At 39.0% G+C, this 18,808-nt stretch overlaps 1 protein-coding gene across 6 annotated transcripts in view; it reads right to left on the bottom strand.

Annotated features, from left to right (window-relative positions):
- The window catches only part of LOC127435095 (plasma membrane calcium-transporting ATPase 1), a 53,010-nt gene that overhangs the window by 9,433 nt on the left and 24,769 nt on the right, over window positions 1–18,808 (bottom strand). For all 6 annotated transcript variants that reach the window (XM_051688279.1, XM_051688281.1, XM_051688284.1 and 3 more), the window contains exons 3-13: window positions 10,695–10,892; window positions 10,315–10,572; window positions 10,051–10,176; window positions 8,721–8,888; window positions 6,313–6,351; window positions 4,882–5,037; window positions 4,182–4,396; window positions 3,012–3,254; window positions 1,859–2,100; window positions 793–1,030; window positions 65–244 (exon numbers count right to left, since the gene is read on the bottom strand). In XM_051688279.1, the coding sequence (XP_051544239.1) occupies window positions 65–244; window positions 793–1,030; window positions 1,859–2,100; window positions 3,012–3,254; window positions 4,182–4,396; window positions 4,882–5,037; window positions 6,313–6,351; window positions 8,721–8,888; window positions 10,051–10,176; window positions 10,315–10,572; window positions 10,695–10,892 (2,063 nt within the window). The remainder of the gene's footprint in view (window positions 1–64; window positions 245–792; window positions 1,031–1,858; window positions 2,101–3,011; window positions 3,255–4,181; window positions 4,397–4,881; window positions 5,038–6,312; window positions 6,352–8,720; window positions 8,889–10,050; window positions 10,177–10,314; window positions 10,573–10,694; window positions 10,893–18,808) is intronic.

Here is an 18,808-nt window from a genome sequence, read left to right as displayed (position 1 = left end):
TATTATGAGCTTGTTTGTCTGTGTTGGAGTCTATTACTTTCTCGTAATAGATTTGGGCCCTCACCTCTCCCTTTTCATTACGGATCCGGCGGTTGAACTCTTTGCCCTCCAAGCAGAGGAAGTCATCTCCTGGCAGCAGGATGCCACATTTAGTTGCTATGGCGCGGGCAGTGTTAATGTTGTCTCCGGTGACCATGCGTACTGTGATTCCAGCACGCTGGCACTTTCTAATGGCATCAGGGACCTGAGTGAGGAAGAGAGAGAGAAAGACAGAACAGCCTTTGGGTTATTATTTGTCATCACACTATTTGTATCTGCTGTGAAACCGAACTACGGCTCTATAGAGAAGTGATTTCTGGGATACCATATTGAAAATGTCCTTCAATAACAGTTATAATTCTAAAATGGTTATCATGTGTGGGCCACTGATAATTATTACAAATGTAAAATCCAAATGGTTATTAATCCACATGCAATGAAACCCAAAATGCAGACTATAAACTGCTTAATCCAATCAAGATTTCGGCATCAAACCCGACAGATATCTTGCTTCATAAAAGCCATTATTGCTAAAGACTGTGTTGATAAATAGTTTTATAGTGCATTTTCAGTTTATTTTCTGCCGTGTTCAGCATGTTGTGCGGCAAAAGCAAGCTCATGGTTCTGCAACAAAACGACTGCGTAAATGTTGTAACCTGTCAATATTGCTTTCACATTTGGCGTGTCTGAATATAAATTTTGTACTTTAACAATTCAGATTAAAAAGCTGTTAAAGATGGCTAAAGTCCGTACCTCTGGTCTGACTGGGTCTTCAATGCCCACCACACATACACAGGTGAGCCTAGTGAGGATTTCACTCTCATTATCCCAGTCAGGTTCTCCTTCAGAGGCGGGGAAGTCCCTGTAAGCCAAGCAAATGGTCCTCAGGCCCTCAGAGGCCATGGGCTCAATCACCCTCTTCACCATGTCATCTCTGTCCCTGGGCCGGAAAATCTTTGCCTCGCCTGTTGCTGTCAGGATCTTATAACACCTAGATTAGGATAGAGCAGGTAAGGGCTGGAAAGATATTGCAGATACCCAACAGCACTCAGACTGAACCACCACAAAAGAGCCATTCCAGTAATTTCTCAGGGGAAATCTAAAAGTAACACAGCCTGAGGGATTTGGAGGGGGAGATGAAGCATTTGATCTGTCAATCAAATTTGCTGGAACACCTCTCATATGGCTTTTTTACAGGAATAGTTCACCCAAAAATGAAACTTTTCAACATTTACTCACCCTCATGTCGTTACAAAACTGTTTGACTACATAGAACACCCCCCCCCCCCACCCAATATGGCTGTCAAGCTCCAAGATGACAATAAAGCAACATAACAGTATCATAAAAGTGGTTCATACAACTTGGGCCAGACGGGCTGGTTTGAGTATTTCTGTAACTGCTGATCTCCTGGGACTTTCACGCACAACAGTCTCTAGAATTTACTCAGAATGGTGCCAAAAACAAAAAACATCCAGTGAGGGGCAGTTCTGTGGATGGAAACGCCTTGTTGATGAGAGAGGTCAACAGAGAATGGCCAGACTGGTTCGAACTGACAAAGTCTACGATAACTCAGATAACCACTCTGTACAATTGTGGTGAGAAGAATATCATCTAGAATGCTATTCTGAGATGCGGGTTGGTGCTGTTTTGGTGGCACAAGGGGGACCTACACAATATTAGGCAGGTGGTTTTAATGTTGTGACTGGTCGTGTATTATTTAAGCACTAAAAAAGCATTAGAATACTATAACATTTTCCTCATGCTATGAGCTGGAGTCAAACTAACCAAACTGAGCATTTATGTTTGAGGAAAGCTTACTTTCTCAGCAGAATCTCAGAGGCTCCTTTGCTAAACATCCGGAAGCTTCCATCAGCATTCTTCAGCACAGTGCTCATAGATTTCCTTACTGAGTTGAAGGTGTAGACCTTGTAAAGCTTCTCTTCAGGGATTTCATTGCGGATTGCTTGATAGTCTTTTTTCAGTTCCAAGGCAAAGCCCAGCAAGGCACATTCAGTTTTGTTGCCCACCTGACGATTTAGGCCTCCTTCTTTCTCAGGGGGCTGAATAGAAAGACAAAGAAACAAACATGAGTTCAAAAACTTAAGAACTATGATATGTGATTAGTATAAGTATTGTCTTCAGAGCAAAGTACAACAGTGTTATGCAATATTTTAATAAGACAACTGCCCATGAAACAGTAATGTTATAAGATACCGCAAGGTTTGTGGCAGAGTTTCTACCACTCAATCTACAGCACCATGGCATATTCATTTTACAATGAGTTGTGAGCTTGCAGTCGGAATTGAATGTGAAAAGTATTAGCTAAAAATACTGCGTCCAGGAAAATAACAAGTGTTGTGTTTGCTGGCTGCACTCAAACAGTATGAACAGTGCAGTCTCAGTGTAGAATGACTTTTAAGAGGCAATTCTTTTTTTTATTTATTCCCACTACTTAGTAGGTCCTCATGGTGGCGCGGTTACTCACCTCAATCCAGGTGGCAAAGGACAAGTCTCACCTTCTGTGACTGTCAATCATCGCATCTTATCACGTGGCTCGTTGTGCATGACTCCGCATGATGAGGCTCATGATACACTCCGCGATCCACGCACAACTTACCACGCGCCCCATTGAGAGAGAGAACCCCTAATCGCGACCACAAGGAGGTTACCCCATGTGACTCTACTCTCCCTAGCAACCGGGTCAATTTGGTTGCTTAGGAGACCTGGCTGGAGTCACTCAGCACACCCTGGATTCGAACTCGTGACTCCAGGGGTGGTAGTCAGTGTCAATACTCGCTGAGCTACCCAGGTCCCCCTACGAGCCAATTTTTAAATGAATCAGTCAAGAAGACTCACAAGTCACTGAATGAACTAACCGAGTCTGTCAGAGTGGCTACTGAAGTCATTTTAAAAACAGAACTCCATAGGAGACACTGGTTTGTAATTACATTAAGTTTGGTTAGGGACTCACCATGATGTTGGTGGTATAAGCACAGTTGACACTGATGCCCAGTATGAGCAGGTCCACGGTGCTGGCAGGAATGACATCTGGCTCCGGAACCTTCTTGTAGTGCTTGTCTGTGATAAAGACCTGAACAACTTTCATCCTGTTCATAGTCAGTGTCCCCGTCTTATCCGAACAGATGGCTGTAGCATTGCCCATGGTCTCACAAGCATCAAGATGCCTCACCAAATTATTATCTTTCATCATTTTCTGAAAAGCAGTACCAAAAGGAAAGAATGAAAAAATTGGGATGGGGAGGGAGGAAGGTGATATAAAACAGATTGAGTGCAAGATTAAGCAATCCACTAATCCCCAGTTAAATGGCAGGAATCCAGACAAAAAAAAATATTACTGTAACAGCTAAAAGGGGCTGGTAACAATTGTGAAGAGGGAAGTGAATGTGGATGGCTGACTGGAGAGGGCGATTCATCTGATTAGTGGATCAACACGAACATCGTGAAACAAAGTCTGGACAGAGTCACGCCCAGAGGTTGTGCTACAAATAATCATTATCCGTCATTTTGACAGACTGGGTTGTACATTTTCAGCCAGGCTCTATTTTTATCCATCCTTGTTTTCATTTTCCTGAAAATTATACCAAGTTTAGGTCTATAAAGACCTGGACTTGACAATACATAGGCTACAATGTAAGTTAATAAAGATTTAAAGAACTAAAATCATTCAAGTTCAGTACATCAGTTTTATTTATTAAGTGCTCACCCAATGTGCAAATGACACTGGGGTCATGTGATTATTTCACCCTACTTAATGAACAATATCCCATTAATTATTCCACTGGACTACACTTAGAAACTCTAATTTCTCTAACAACAAATCCAAACATCTCTCTCCTGGTCTATTATTTTTTATTTTTTTTTGTAGGGGGACTCAAACTTTATTTTCTCCTTCTCTTTACTCGTATTAGCATCGTACCATGGGAACCTTTCAAATAAGGAAACTCAATACACCGGACTGTTTATCACATTGATGGAAAGCTTTATGAATTATCAATCATTGTTTTTAAAAAATCTGTAAAGAATGGAACATTTTTGGTCAACACACCCTCTGGTCACACCTAGAAGATGCACCTTGTGCAGCTATCTGGGTTATTAAAATGGGGTAGATATGGGGACATACTTTCACAGAGTAAGCGAGCGAGATGGTTACGGCCAACGGAAGACCCTCTGGAACGGCCACCACCAGCACAGTCACACCGATGATAAAGAATTTGACAAAGAACTGTATGTATACAGGCGTGCACTCTTTCTCCCAGGGAAGTCCCTGGACCCAGAAAGTGTCCACCACAAAGAGCACCACCAAGATGATCACCGTGATGGCTGACATCACCAGACCTGCACAGGGACACATAATGAAAATGAATGTCTGCATTCTTGCCGATGTGAATAAATACTATGACAATGTTTCATGCTGCAATATTCAGTGGTGGTGCAGTGAAAACAATTTGTGTACAAATTACCCTTATTAATCAGTGCTCTCTAGTGGATCATTCTTAAAGACAAAAAATACTGAACTTATCAGTTATAGATTTTAATTATTCTAATATTGTTTTACTCATTGACAGAACTGATGAATAGTTCTTGACTAATTTACTGAACTGCAAGCCATTACTTTTTTCATGTACAAATTAACCAAATTGAAATGAACCAGAATCTGTGTTGTGTACTAAGACTTACTTATACTTAAATCTAATCACTCTCCGACTGTTCATATAATAACGTTATATGAGTGGAATCAGTATCTTTATATTCGCATCCCTACATATGATCTTTTCACAACTTGTAAAACCCAGAAACACCAAGTGCTCTGCAGTGCTTACCTGCTTTGCCAATTTGGACCGCTAATTTAGTCAGTTTCCCTTGCAAAACAGATTTCTCTTTCTTTGACAAGTTGGCTTTTCTCTTTTCTTCGCCCTCAGCCCCTTCATCACTGTTCAGAGGCTGCATCTCCATTGCAGCTCCATCCTGGGCTTTAGCTATAGAGAAAGACAAGGAAAAAGACAGAAAGAGTATGGTGAACACGCAGTGAGCACAGGAATTCAAGTATATTTTCTACAGCTCTGCGTACATGACTATGCTTTTCTCCTTAGCCGGACCACAGGAAGCTTTTTCTAATTAAATTGTGGTTTCCCCATGTGACAAATATAATTAAGTGAGGAGATAAATTAATTATAATGGTAATTATAATGAGAATTTTATGAAGTAGTCTGAGAAAACTGTTTGAGATCTTGCTCTCATTGAGGAGCCACATGCATACCCATCTGACCAAGTAATCTAGAAGACAAAGCCTCATCGACAGGCACACAACTCACTGACGCACACACACACACACACACCTCCAATCCATCACTTTGTGCTATCGCCCATTGAAAAAAAGACATGCACACACTTGATCTGATCTCTAGCCCATCATTCGGTGTGCTGAAAGTACAGCCTGTCAGCATAGTGAAATCGCACAAAACTCAGCATGCATGCATTTATACAGATACACAGCAGGACATCTCTGTCTAACACTGCTGTTTTTTTTTTCTGAAGCGTTACGAAGTTAGCCTGTGTTCAGGATTTAATGACTGTGTGATGTGAGGTAATGTGAGTGCGTCTGAATTAGCAGGGGGTAAGGGGGGTGATATTCTACTGCGGCGTGCTGTGTTCTCTACTCACAAGGCTGTAATCCTAGTTTGGTGGATTAGAGCTCATTTCTGGCAGGGCGATCTGAAGCCCGGGGCTTCAACAAACACACACACACGCTACCTTCAGAGGCATTAAAGCTACTTTCAGAACACAGAGCAGCCTGAACGTGGACTCTGCTATGCCTGGCTAGGTGATGCTAGATAATAAAAGGTTGGAAGGGAAACAGGTGCAGATCTCTGGACTCAAGAGCTGCAATTAACAGCTCCAAAATAACCAGCATGACCGGATACATACAAAACCTGTCTAGATTGTCACTCTGCCTAACATCTCCTTTGGTGTTACACACAAAAAATACCTTTTAAACAACATAAGGGTGAGTAAATTACTTTTCTTTTTCGGGTGAACTATTCCTTTAAGCTGTTTACCTCTCAACAACACTACAAACACACAAACTCACACACTTCTGTGGGCCTCACACTAGTGTGCATAAGCTTTAATGAAGATCCAATAGTACTAATGGGTTAAGGCGGTGGCTTTAATGTAGACTACAGCATGTAAGAAGGTGACCTGCTAAGCCAATATGGTGTTCATTATATCATTAAGTCAATAGGGTTACTCACCTTTCTTTCTGTTCTCCACAGAGCCATCCTGCTTTTTATCTGTAGAAAGAGAAAGAAAAACCCCATAACAAACACTCATTCAAATTTATTCATTATTATGCAAGTGACGGTTCTGCAGCGCACATTTAAACATATTATGTAAATATTCTCTTTGATTTCACAGAATGAGAAAAGGCTCTGCGAATATGTATGTGGGTATGAACAGATGTGTTGCTGTGACCTGATGTGGCTTTCAAATCCACCGCTGTGGCTAGACCACAAACGCACAAAATTGCAATGAGGTGCTCATTCACTGCACAACTTGGGGCCCAAACTTTACAAATACTATAACTACATCTGCAGCAGGCATTCATTTGGAGCCCCAACATATGAACCACGATTTGCCAAAATGAATTAAATGCCCCTTTGTTAATTTAGCACAGGAAAAAAAACATTACATTTAGTTTTGTTCTAGGAGTCACTGCTTACAAATTTTAAATTCTATACAGACAAAAAATACTGCTAAATTTAAAAAAAAAAAAACCTCTCTCTATTCTTTTCTTATGCACACATTTACATACAAACAACCTGTACAATTCATCTCACTTCTGTAGCAACAGCAACTACGGACTCAAAATGCCACTATTTGGTCTGTTTTAGAAAGTAAAATAGACACAAAAAAAAAAGACACTAGGGCTTGGCGAAATATCAAATATTTACGATACAATCGCGAAAACACTGACTGACAGAAAATTTGTTCAATCCTGTTCAGAGCAGCTACGAGTATGTTCTAAACGAGCGCACGATCTGCAGGTGTTGTTCGTGGATTTCAGCGAAGTTACGCAATCTGAATAACGACAAAGTGGTGATAACCGTGATCTAAATTCGCGATTAATGCCAGTACTTGTCTGTGAAATTTCTCTCATGCCCATTTGATGCAACCCAATCGAGAAATTGCACCTGAGAATTTCTCCCGTGACCATTGATGCCTTCTTGTTAGAAGTTTAATGATGCTGAAGCAATCGTGGTGATCATATTGCTCCTGATCACCATTGTCCCACATCTAATAATCATGTGGAGAGAGCATTTTTATGAGTGAAAAAACTTAAAAGCAACTTTTGAATTCGTCTTCTTTAGACTGATGGACGTGTGTACAGGCCTGAACACGGAATGGATGAACACAGCATATTGTTCTTTTTTAGTACGTTTAACTATTTTCGTGAATAAGAAAAAATAAGGGGTAAATGTAAAGATATTTGGAAACTTTATCGTTTCGTTAATTGTGTCGTTAAGGTTGTAATACTATGTTTTATTATTGTTGAAATGCGCTTGAGTTTTATAAACACTATTTGAATGTTGTTGTTTTTTTACATTCATGCTGGTTTTGAACAATCACTGGGCTGTGAAACATCAAACTAATCCGGCAACCCTGTTTCCACGCGAGTTTGATATCGAATTGGATTAGACTGACTTGACAGAGTCGCGTAGTGTGGGATCCCCAGTGGTTTGGTGTATTTTACCCAGTTTTTATCTGTAGTGATTTTCAAAGATGGTAGGTGTGTGACGCTTAGTATTTTAAAAGTTGTGTGGTGTAATCCAGCCAACTGTAAAAGTCTGCAATTAACGACAGATGAACATGGTTTGTGCACTTCAGGATAAACGGGTGACGTGCTGTTCTGTGCATATGCGGGGCTCATGATGTTTTCAGCTCTCTCAAAACGGTTAATATGCATTACGAATCAAATTATTGCAGGTTCAAGCATTCACACGTTATTATGCAAATCTACAAACGCGGCACAGTATAACAGAAAAGGAGATGACAGCGTTTCACAAGATGCTTAACATTGTAAACTGTCAAACACACTGTTGCTGCACTTTCAGTGTCAAAATAAAAGCTCCAGGTGAAGGTGAAGTAAACAGCACAGAAATATATTACTTTTGTGTAGAACAAATCTAATCCTCAAAATAATAACGATCATTCAGTATTATATACTGGGTCTCACAGTAATAGTTTAGAATAATGCAATATTCAACTGCGTTCCAAAAAATAAGTGCAGCAGTTTTTGCACACCTTGTTTGTTTCACAAATAAAAATGTTTTAGTAAAAATATATGAAGGTAAATAGTGCTTTTTATTAAGCTACTATCTATCATTGTACATGGAATATAAAAGTGTATATTAGTGAAAAACATGGCTTCATTATTTTTAAATAGATTTGTATTAAATTTATTTAAAATATTTAATCTACTGTTTGGATAAAAATAATGGTTCCTCTGATTTAAAGAAAAATCCCTTTTGAGCCATTTCAGACAAATACATTATAATAAAGATATATATTGAATATCGTCAATAGGCTGAAATTAATAGATATCATTTTCGTAACCACATCACCCAGCCCTATAAGACACCAAATAACCATGACAACTTACTTTTCTTCTCTTTTTTTCGTTCTTTCTCCTTTTTCTTCTCTTTCTCCTTTTCCTCGTCATCCTCTTCATCCTCTGCGGCCCCCAATAATGTGAAGATGATTCCAGTTTGGGAATTGACTCCGACACCAGTGACCACCATTTTTCCAGAGCCCTCCATGACATGAGTACCTGCAACAGAGCAAGGTGAGGTGAATGAGGGCCAGATCAAACATATTCTTTCATATTCTGTTCTGAGCATGAGTATTTCACCCTAAAATTAACAGTCTGTCATCATTTACTTCCAACATTTGTATGACTGTATTTGACAGTTTGGAACCAAAAAAAGTAGATATTGAGCAATCTTCACACAGATATTTTCCTTCTGATAGTTCATAGTGACCAAGGCTGTTAAAAGTAAGCAAATAAAGTAGTCCAAATGACTCGTGTGCTATATTTCAAGACTTCTGAGGCATAAGATTTGTTTTCTGCTGTGTGTGAGGAAATGGCCCAATGTCATTATTGATAATCATCCCCTCCAGTGAACTATTAACTTGAGAACTGCTGCAACCAGATCAAGTCAGTGAGTTTCTCGAGTCATTCAGTTTGATTTTCAAGTTCAAGTTTATCAGTGAATAATGGCAAAGTTATTGTGTGGCTATGAAGATTCTTCAAAAATTCTCCTTTTGTGTTTCATGGACAAAATAACACCATACAGGTTAGGTTAGGAACTGAACATGATGGTGTGTAAATTGACAAAATTGACATTTTTGGTGAATAATTCCTTTAAATAACTGTTAAAAAACCAAACAGACAAGTCTTCTAATCAATTATTAATTATTAGGCACTATGAGCACCAGCACAATTTTATTATCTCATTGTTCTTTAAAAACAGAATGAGTGAATGGCCATTTTTCAGCTGAGGGGCTTATAAAGACACCAATATAACTTCAAATCAGCCCTCTGTCATTGTTTAGGCTTGGAGGGGGGGATCTTTGGAAAACTTTAAGGAAGGTTTCTGCTAGGGCAGACTCAGCGTGCTAACACAGGCCCTGCTGGAGGAGTGCCCACTCAGGCTCACAAATCTCCCCACACACAGCAATGTAATTCTATCAGAGGATCAACTGGCTTTCACAAAATGGGATAAGCTGAAGATGTGCAATAGGCTTGCTGAAAGGCAGCAGGTCCTCTATAGCCAACATCTGAACTCCACAGTTGGACATTTCTATGGCTTGGCTCAAGTCTCATAGAAATACAAATTTTATAAAGACACGCAGCCAAACATTAATCAAAAGACGTTTGTAATAGCATTAGCACTACTGATCTTTTACAGTAACTGTGGATGTAGTCCCACCTGACAGCAGCAAAGGATCTTTCTCCAGTGATTTCTTCACATGGTCAGACTCTCCAGTTAGAGAGCTCTCATCTATTTTGAGGTCGTTGCCTTGGATGAGAACACCATCAGCAGGCAGGAGGTCACCTGACAGAGAAAGTATACCATCACAATACAGTTTATTTCTGTCAGCAGCTTTATATTTAAATAAAGGTTAGGAAAAGGTACTAATCACTTGAAAGAAAACAAGGAAATGAGAGATCTCGTCAACTAATGGGAGCTCACCATATTTAACTTGTGCAATGTCCCCGACGACAATCTCGGCCACAGGGATCGGAATGACTTTTCCTCCCCGAACCACCGTAAACTTCTGCTCTTGTTCAATGCGGCTCTGTAAGCCACGGAACTGTTTCTCCTTACTCCAGTCGTTAAATGCCGTCACAAGCACTACACAAACAACAGACAGGAGAATAGCTGCTCCTTCTATCCACCCAGCCTCTGCTTCTCCATCATCCTCCACTCCTCCCGCTGCCTCCCCGCAGTCTGTGCACACACACACACACACACACACACAGTAAAACTCAGCTCCATATAAACATAAAACAGCCTGATAAAATGAGATTAACTATTAATAAAACCAGAGGGGGAAAAAATAGGCTACTTACTTTTACTTTCTGCATCTGGAGGTTTATAAAAAGAAAGGCCTAAAGAAACTATTGCTGCCACTTCCAAAATAATCAATGTTACATCTTGTAATGCTTCCCATACTAACTGAAGAAAGGTTTTTGGCTTTTTTGGAGGTATAAAGTTCTGTCCAAACACTTCATTTCTTTTTTCAATATCTGAGGGCTGCCCACTTAAACCTGGAAGAAAAAGAATGAGAAAAACACAAAATTAAATACTGAACACAGTGTTATCCATAGGATCATTCTAATTAATGGTTTTTTATAAGTCTCAGGATTTAAATGAGGAAGCAAAAGACCTGTGTGTCAGAAATGGTAGCTTTTAAAGACACTCTTTCTGGATAGGGTCAAAAAGTCACAGAGAAGCATTGTGAAAAATTCATTCAGCACTGTCATAAACATCTTTCTTCCAGTATTATTCACAGATTTTACTCCCAAATAGATTTCATTCTGTTATTTTGGCAACCATTTCACAGAGCTGTTAAGATGGAGCAGAAAAATGTCAAGCTAAATTCTTTAGATAATAACATTTTTTATTCTTTATTTATTCTCTATTATATTCTTTTAATTATTGTAGGACTGTCTGCTCTCTTATAATTGGAATGCAACAGCTTGTGTCTAAGGTTGTCTGACAGAACTAGAGACATTTTAGTTATGTCCATCAATGTCCATGCTAAATCTTGGTTCAAAACATTTACAGAAATGTGTAAGGTTTACATTGCTTTGTATTTATTTGATTGAGACCTTATTTCACAGTAGTGCCAAATTTATTTTTGACGGGAATGAAAATGAGGCTGTGAGGGATAGACTTAGTCACTGCAATGGTATGCACGGGGGGGTATGTTTTGTCCGTGGAATGATCAAAAACAGTTTAAACAGCAGTACAACCCAACGAAGAGAATGCAAGGCAATCCCTCACAGCCTCGTTTTCATTCCCATCAAAAATGGCACTACTGTGAATAAGGTTTATTATAGCATCTAATCCATTAATACTGGTGGTTAAGCAATTAAGTACTAAAAATATTCACTCCACACATCAAAAAGCATTTACTGGAATTTGCACAGAATCTCCTGAGAATTTGCAAAAACGTTTCACTTCAGCCCAATATGGCATGCTAACATTGTTTGTACAAAAACAAAGACCACTGCACACCCTTTAAATGCATTGGTTTAACAGCAGTCCTCTGGTTTTCCTATTTGAATAACTCTCTATATTCAAACCAGGTATTCAGAAGAGGTCATGATAGGTGTATTCAGTTCATTCACGCATACCACATGTTTAGAAAGAAACTAGATGTGGTGAATCAAGGCAAGTGAGATATGTGGCTGAAAAGCATGCACGTGCGTGTGTTTGCATGTGTGTTTATGCATCTAGTCTGTGTGATTCAGAGTGAACGTGTATGCGTGACTGAACAGGATGGTCTGCCTGACAGACCAGAGAGCAGCCTGGTCAGCAGAGCCTATTGTCATGACAACATCCTCCACATTACTCAGCAAAGCCATAGAGGTGCTCAGCCTCCGTACCATTGCTCTTTTTCATTCAGATGAAGGTTTCACTGCATTTTAACACTTGTCTCAAAAGCACACTTCTGGTACTGGATTGTATTCCATTCAGCTTGGACACAACAGCACAACATGTCAGCATAAACTAACATTTCAGCAACATTTTTTCATTTCGTTTTGGACACTTTCATCCAATACAATGCTACCTGGGAACCAAACCCATGGTCTTATCATTGCTAGTGCCATGCCGTACTATTTGAACTACAGGAACATGTAGGTTTCTTAACAAAAAAGAACCAGCATTCACAGCTTCACCATGCGTCGACTGTTTCTGTTCCTAATAACGTCAGTAAATGTAGCCATTTTTATTCTAGTTGAAACTTGCAGTGCTACCACAATGGAATATTTTGATCTTTTAAATGCAAGAAAATGCATCACATCTTTGGTTGGCTGCAATGTCATGCATCACTGGTGCATTTTGTGTATAAACTGAAGGAGACACAAGCTGTCAAGGTGAAGTTTGTAATTTCTGCACTACTAGAGTCACTAAATAGAATTGCAAAAATAATGACTGTTTTCAGATAGTTTTCCCAAACACACCCCCATCTTCTACTAGTCGGACAAACAGTGAAATGTTTCTATGTTGTACTGGTAGGGATGTTTTGAAAGTGCCACAGAGCCGCAGAGTTGCCATTTTAGGGGATATCATCCTACAGATGGCTTACATATTTTTCTTCAGTTATTAAATTGGAACAGGATAAAGTATTTTACCATAAAAAAAAAAATAAAAAAAACAACAACAACAAAAACCTTTGAAACTACATCATAGATTCTGCAATGACATGCTTTTTTTTATTTTTTTGGTAAAGTACTTTTTTTCTACATAGATTCAGATCTGGGTCCTAATTTACTGTATGTGATGCTATCTAAAGGATCACTTATCATCAGGTACATTTCAAGAGTTGTGCTAGATTCCAAATTAATTCAAAATACTTGACCTAAAAAGGGAAGAGAAGACAAAACTGGAAAAATGTACACCAAAATGTAGCTATTTGAAAAAGTAAAAACTGTAACTCCTCAATGAAAGAAAGTACAATTGCATTTGAAACATACTCCTAGCACTGCTATGTAAGTGTGGCGATTGAGGATGAGGATTATAGTCTCTCCACCCGCTTGGAGAGTGGGCTAAAGATGAGTCAGGTCTTACGCCTTTGTCAAAAATGCATTTAGGCTGCCATACATCTCAAATTCACTCACACTCCAACTCATGCAGACAGATAGTCATATAGCCTAAGCAAAACTGAGGTCAAAAAGTCCAGAAATCATTTAAGCCTTTTAAGCCCATCAAAACATGGTCATTTAGACAGCTAATTACTCATATTTGCACGTGACTTCACGTTTTAGGTGTTCTAAGCCTAAAACTAGTGTTAGCTACACTTGGTGCAAAGATTTATTTTATTTTTTTCTCCCCAATTTGGAATGCCCAGTTCCCAATGCGCTCTAAGTCCTCGTGGTGGCATAGTGACTCGCCTCAATCCAGGCGGCGGAGGACGAATCTCAGTTGCCTCCACATCTGAGACCATCAATCCATGCATCTCATCACGTGGCTTGTTGAGTGTGTTACCGCGTGTGGAGGCCCACGCTATTCCCCACAGCATCCACGTACAACTCACCACACGCCCCACTGAGAGCGAGAACCACACATTATAGCAACCACGAGGAGGTTACCCCATGTGACTCTACCCTCCCAAGCAACCGGGCCAATTTGGTTGCTGGAGTCACTCAGAACACCCTGGATTCGAACTCACGACTCCAGGGGTGGTAGTCAGCATCACTACTCGCTGAGCTACCCAGGCCCTGGTGCAAAGATTCTAAGGTTTTGCAGTTTCCCAATGGAGATCGAATCATCTGGCATCAATCTAAGAACTTGAAGGCCACAAAAACAGAAAAGAAAACATTTTCAGACATTTATATTCCGTTAATCCATGAAAGAAACTGGGCAAAAAACTGATGGAGCATCCGATAAATATTTAAGAAGGGAAGAGAAAATATAAAATAATAATAAATAAGTGGCATTTTTACAGGTTTTTGAAGAGTGTGCATGTGCATGGAACATACCAGATAACTGAAGTCATAGCATGGAGCCATACATCATATCAACAAGAAAGAATTGAACATTTCTGGGAGTTCAGTGGGAAAAGGGAAAAGCACATACACCAATTCAAAATATCGACTACCATCCCTCACATCCTCGTATATATGCAGAAATATACTGGGGGGGGATTCCCAGAGTATGAGGGAAACCCCATTATTGCAGTGCAATTCTACAGCAGCAACAACTGGGCGATATGCAAAAAATATTTTCACAATATTTAATTAAAAGAATATCACGATATCCAAATACATCATCAACGCCACTGCCCCCACTGCCGAGCCCGGTAAACCTATAACCTACCTGACACAAGTTAATAAGTAATACAAATAAATAGGATTAAAAAAATATTATAATAATATTTTAATTAGGGCTGGGCCATTTGTCTTAAATTATATCTCGATATTTTTCAGCCTATTGACGATATTCAATATATATCTCAATTATGTATTTGCTCTAAAATGGCTCAAAAGTTTTTGTTTTGTTTTTCATCAGAGGAACCATCATTTCATCCAAACAGCCATTGTAGCCAAGTAGATTAAATATTTTAGGGACATTAAATAAAAATCGAATAATTAGTGTTTCAATAAATAAAAACAAGGGAGAATGAAATTCAATCATTTTCATCTATATGCACTTTATATTTATATTTCATACACAATGATACATAGTAGCTTAATAAAAAGCATTATTCAACTTCAAATGTTTTTACTAATACATTTTTGTGAATGAACGAGATGTGCAAAGCTACTTCACTGATTTACTTTTGAAACCTCAGTTTTGACATTGCATAATACTAAATTTATGGGATTTTGTGGGACACGTCAGGTTTATTATTATAATATAATTCTGAATTATCATTATTATTCTGATTATTAGATTTGCGTTATACAAAAGTAATATATCTCTGTCATGTTTACTTCACCTTCACCTAGGGGCTTTTATTTTGACACCGAAAGTGCTGTCGTATTTACTTCAACTTCATAAGCTTTTAGACACAGAAAAGGCAGTGTATTTGACAGTTTACAAAGTTCTGCATTTCCTGAAACACTGTAATCTCCTTTTTCTGTTATATGGTGCCGTGTTAGTAGATTTGTATAATACAGTATCTTGTAGTGGTTACCAGTGTTTGGAATTGCGTGAATGCTTAAACCCGCATTACTTTGATTCACAATGCACGTGAACTGATCTGGGAGCACCGCCATGATCAGCGCGTCACACAGATCAGCGCGTCACCGGTTTGTTCTGAATCACACACAGACCATGTTTATCTGTATTTAAATCACAGACTCTTGTGGATTAATAATCGCATGACCAACTCGCCATTTTGATGTTATTTTGATTAATTGTGCAGCCCTGAGGGATCGTGAAATTAGTTTACTGATGCACTCTTTATGAAACTTAATGGGCAAATGAAAGCACATTAAAATCATCGCGATATTCACAATATTGGTAAATTTTACATCGTCAGCAAAATTATCTTGATTATATCGTTAATATTCTATATACACTATATTGCCAAAAGTATTCACTCACCCATCCAAATAATTGAATTCAGGTGTTCCAATCACTTCCATGGCCACAGGTGTATAAAATGAAGCACCTAGGCATGCAGACTGCTTCTACAAACATTTGTGAAAGAATGGGCCGCTCTCAGGAGCTCAGTGAATTCCAGCGTGGTACTGTGATAGGATGCCACCTGTGCAACAAGTCCAGTCGTGAAATTTCCTCGCTACTAAATATTCCACAGTCAACTGTCAGTGGTATTATAGCAAAGTGGAAGCGATTGGGAATGACAGCAACTCAGCCACGAAGTGGTAGGCCACGCAAAATGACAGAGCGGGGTCAGCGGATGCTGAGGCGCATAGTGCGCAGAGGTCGCCAACTTTCTGCAGAGTCAATCGCTACAGACCTCCAAAGTTCATGTGGCCTTCAGATTAGCTCAAGAACAGTGCGTAGAGAGCTTCATGGAATGGGTTTCCATGGCCGAGCAGCTGCATCCAAGCCATACATCAACAAGTGCAATGCAAAGCGTCGGATGCAGTGGTGTAAAGCACGCCGCCACTGGACTCTAGAGCAGTGGAGACGCGTTCTCTGGAGTGACGAATCACGCTTCTCCATCTGGCAATCTGATGGACGAGTCTGGGTTTGGCGGTTGCCAGGAGAACGGTACTTGTCTGACTGCATTGTGCCAACTGTGAAGTTTGGTGGAGGGGGATTATGGTGTGGGGTTGTTTTTCAGGAGCTGGGCTTGGCCCCTTAGTTCCAGTGAAAGGAAATCTGAATGCTTCAACATACCAAGAGATTTTGGACAATTCCATGCTCCCAACTTTGTGGGAACAGTTTGGGGAAGGCCCCTTCCTGTTCCAACATGACTGCGCACCAGTGCACAAAGCAAGGTCCATAAAGACATGGATGAGCGAGTTTGGTGTGGAAGAACTTGACTGGCCTGCACAGAGTCCTGACCTCAACCCGATAGAGCACCTTTGGGATGAATTAGAGCGAAGACTGAGAGCCAGGCCTTCTCGTCCAACATCAGTGTCTGACCTCACAAATGCGCTTCTGGAAGAATGGTCAAAAATTCCCATAAACACACTCCTAAACCTTGTGGAAAGCCTTCCCAGAAGAGTTGAAGCTGTTATAGCTGCAAAGGGTGGGCCGACGTCATATTAAACCCTATGGATTAAGAATGGGATGTCACTTAATTTCATATGCGTCTAAAGGCAGATAAGCGAATACTTTTGGCAATATAGTGTATCACCCAGCCCTAATTTTAATATGATTAAAACCTGCAACAAGCAGAACTGGTGCTACATTCTTCGCTTTCCTACCTTGTCTCACAATCCGAAAGTTATGTTTGTCTGTGACAAGCAGTCAGAACGGGTTTTTTTTTTTTTTTCAGCTGGCCATTTAATTATACCATTCTGCAATGCTTTAACCTCGGAAAAGGTGAACATGTTTCTTTCCTTTCTAGAAGCCTGAGTTAGATGATGTCGCAAAAAAATGGTTCCATTTTTTGGCTGTACTTTATCTAACGATTAGATGTCCTTAAATATACTGATTCAATTATTGTTTGTGATCGCCTTCTAGGTTAGGCCATGGAAATTAATTTATTGAAACACAGAAAACTTAAACCAAAGATATTTCTAAATTCTTATTACACTTTAAATGAAACGAAAAAGCAATTAAAATACTGAAGTGGTAAAAAAATCCTATATAACCACCACCTCCCCAAATCCAAACATTTATGGTCTCCAACTTCCTCCACCGGCCCCATTTGTCTTGACATAAGTATCTGTCTATGACAACAGGTGGAAAATTACAGATACAAATTAAGATCATAAGACAACAATAAAAGTAAACATTATAAAAATTATAAGTTTAATGTTTAATAATATATTTAACTCAAATAATTTCTACTTTTATAAAATGGCTACAATATTGTAATTCAAACAGTCTGTGCTTAAACAAATAGAAAATACCAGTTTTCCTATTTGGTGTGAGCCTAGTAAATTCCCTTGTGTTCCCCAATTACGCTGCCTAATAATTTCCACTGTGTTCTTCTTATCGAAATTTGTGTTTGTATTGCATTTCGTTAAAAAAGAAAATAATATAGAACTCAATTTTAGGTTCAAGGTGAACAGGTTTTGTATTATTTTATGATTTAAAATCACTTTCCCTAAGCAAGTCATAAGGTTCTTTAAATGGTGTACACCATAATTTTCTGTCAATAGAAAATTTTGAATTCCGTGCCTGCAAATTAAAAACTTTTTTTAATCATTTTTTAATACAAATTTTTCATAAAGACAGATGTTCTGTCACTCATTTTCACCTTAATGACATTTCATAATAATGTCTTTTTAATGTCTGTATTTCCTTATGAAATTTCTAATATATGTGCTGTTTTTTTATCTAGCTTTATCTATTTTTTTTTGTCTAGATCGAGTCTAGAGAGTAGGTTATAACCACTATGGAAAATGTTTCATGCTATTCAGAGAACATGTCAGCAGTGAAAATGGACATGCACCCAGCCTCTTTAATCCGTAATGTATTTAAAGGTTTAATATTTTGATTAGTATCCACAAATTAAAGTGTATAACTACTGGGCTACTACTTAATACATTTGACAACTTGGCAACTCCATGGTGTGTCATTTTCCGATCATCATCTGTCTATGACAGTAGCAATCGACATCAGGGTGTTTGTCATTTTGTGATTACATCGTCTTTTCTCCCAACCCTAACTTACACTGGATGAAGTTTTAGGTTACCAATGCCATTGTATAAATCCACTATTCACATTCAATCATAATTATATGGCAGGTCATGTGATCATAACATGGCAGCCCCCACGAGGGGACCCTCACCATGTAGAATAAAACACCATTTATAAGATTACTCATATGATATAACCGTCTTCATTTAATGTGAGTGGTCATCAT

Source organism: Myxocyprinus asiaticus, chromosome 45 (assembly GCF_019703515.2).
Source record: "Myxocyprinus asiaticus isolate MX2 ecotype Aquarium Trade chromosome 45, UBuf_Myxa_2, whole genome shotgun sequence".
In the NCBI taxonomy this organism is placed as follows: domain Eukaryota; kingdom Metazoa; phylum Chordata; class Actinopteri; order Cypriniformes; family Catostomidae; genus Myxocyprinus; species Myxocyprinus asiaticus.
Note: the sequence above shows the minus strand (reverse complement) of the source record. Positions and strands in the feature narration are given on the sequence as shown.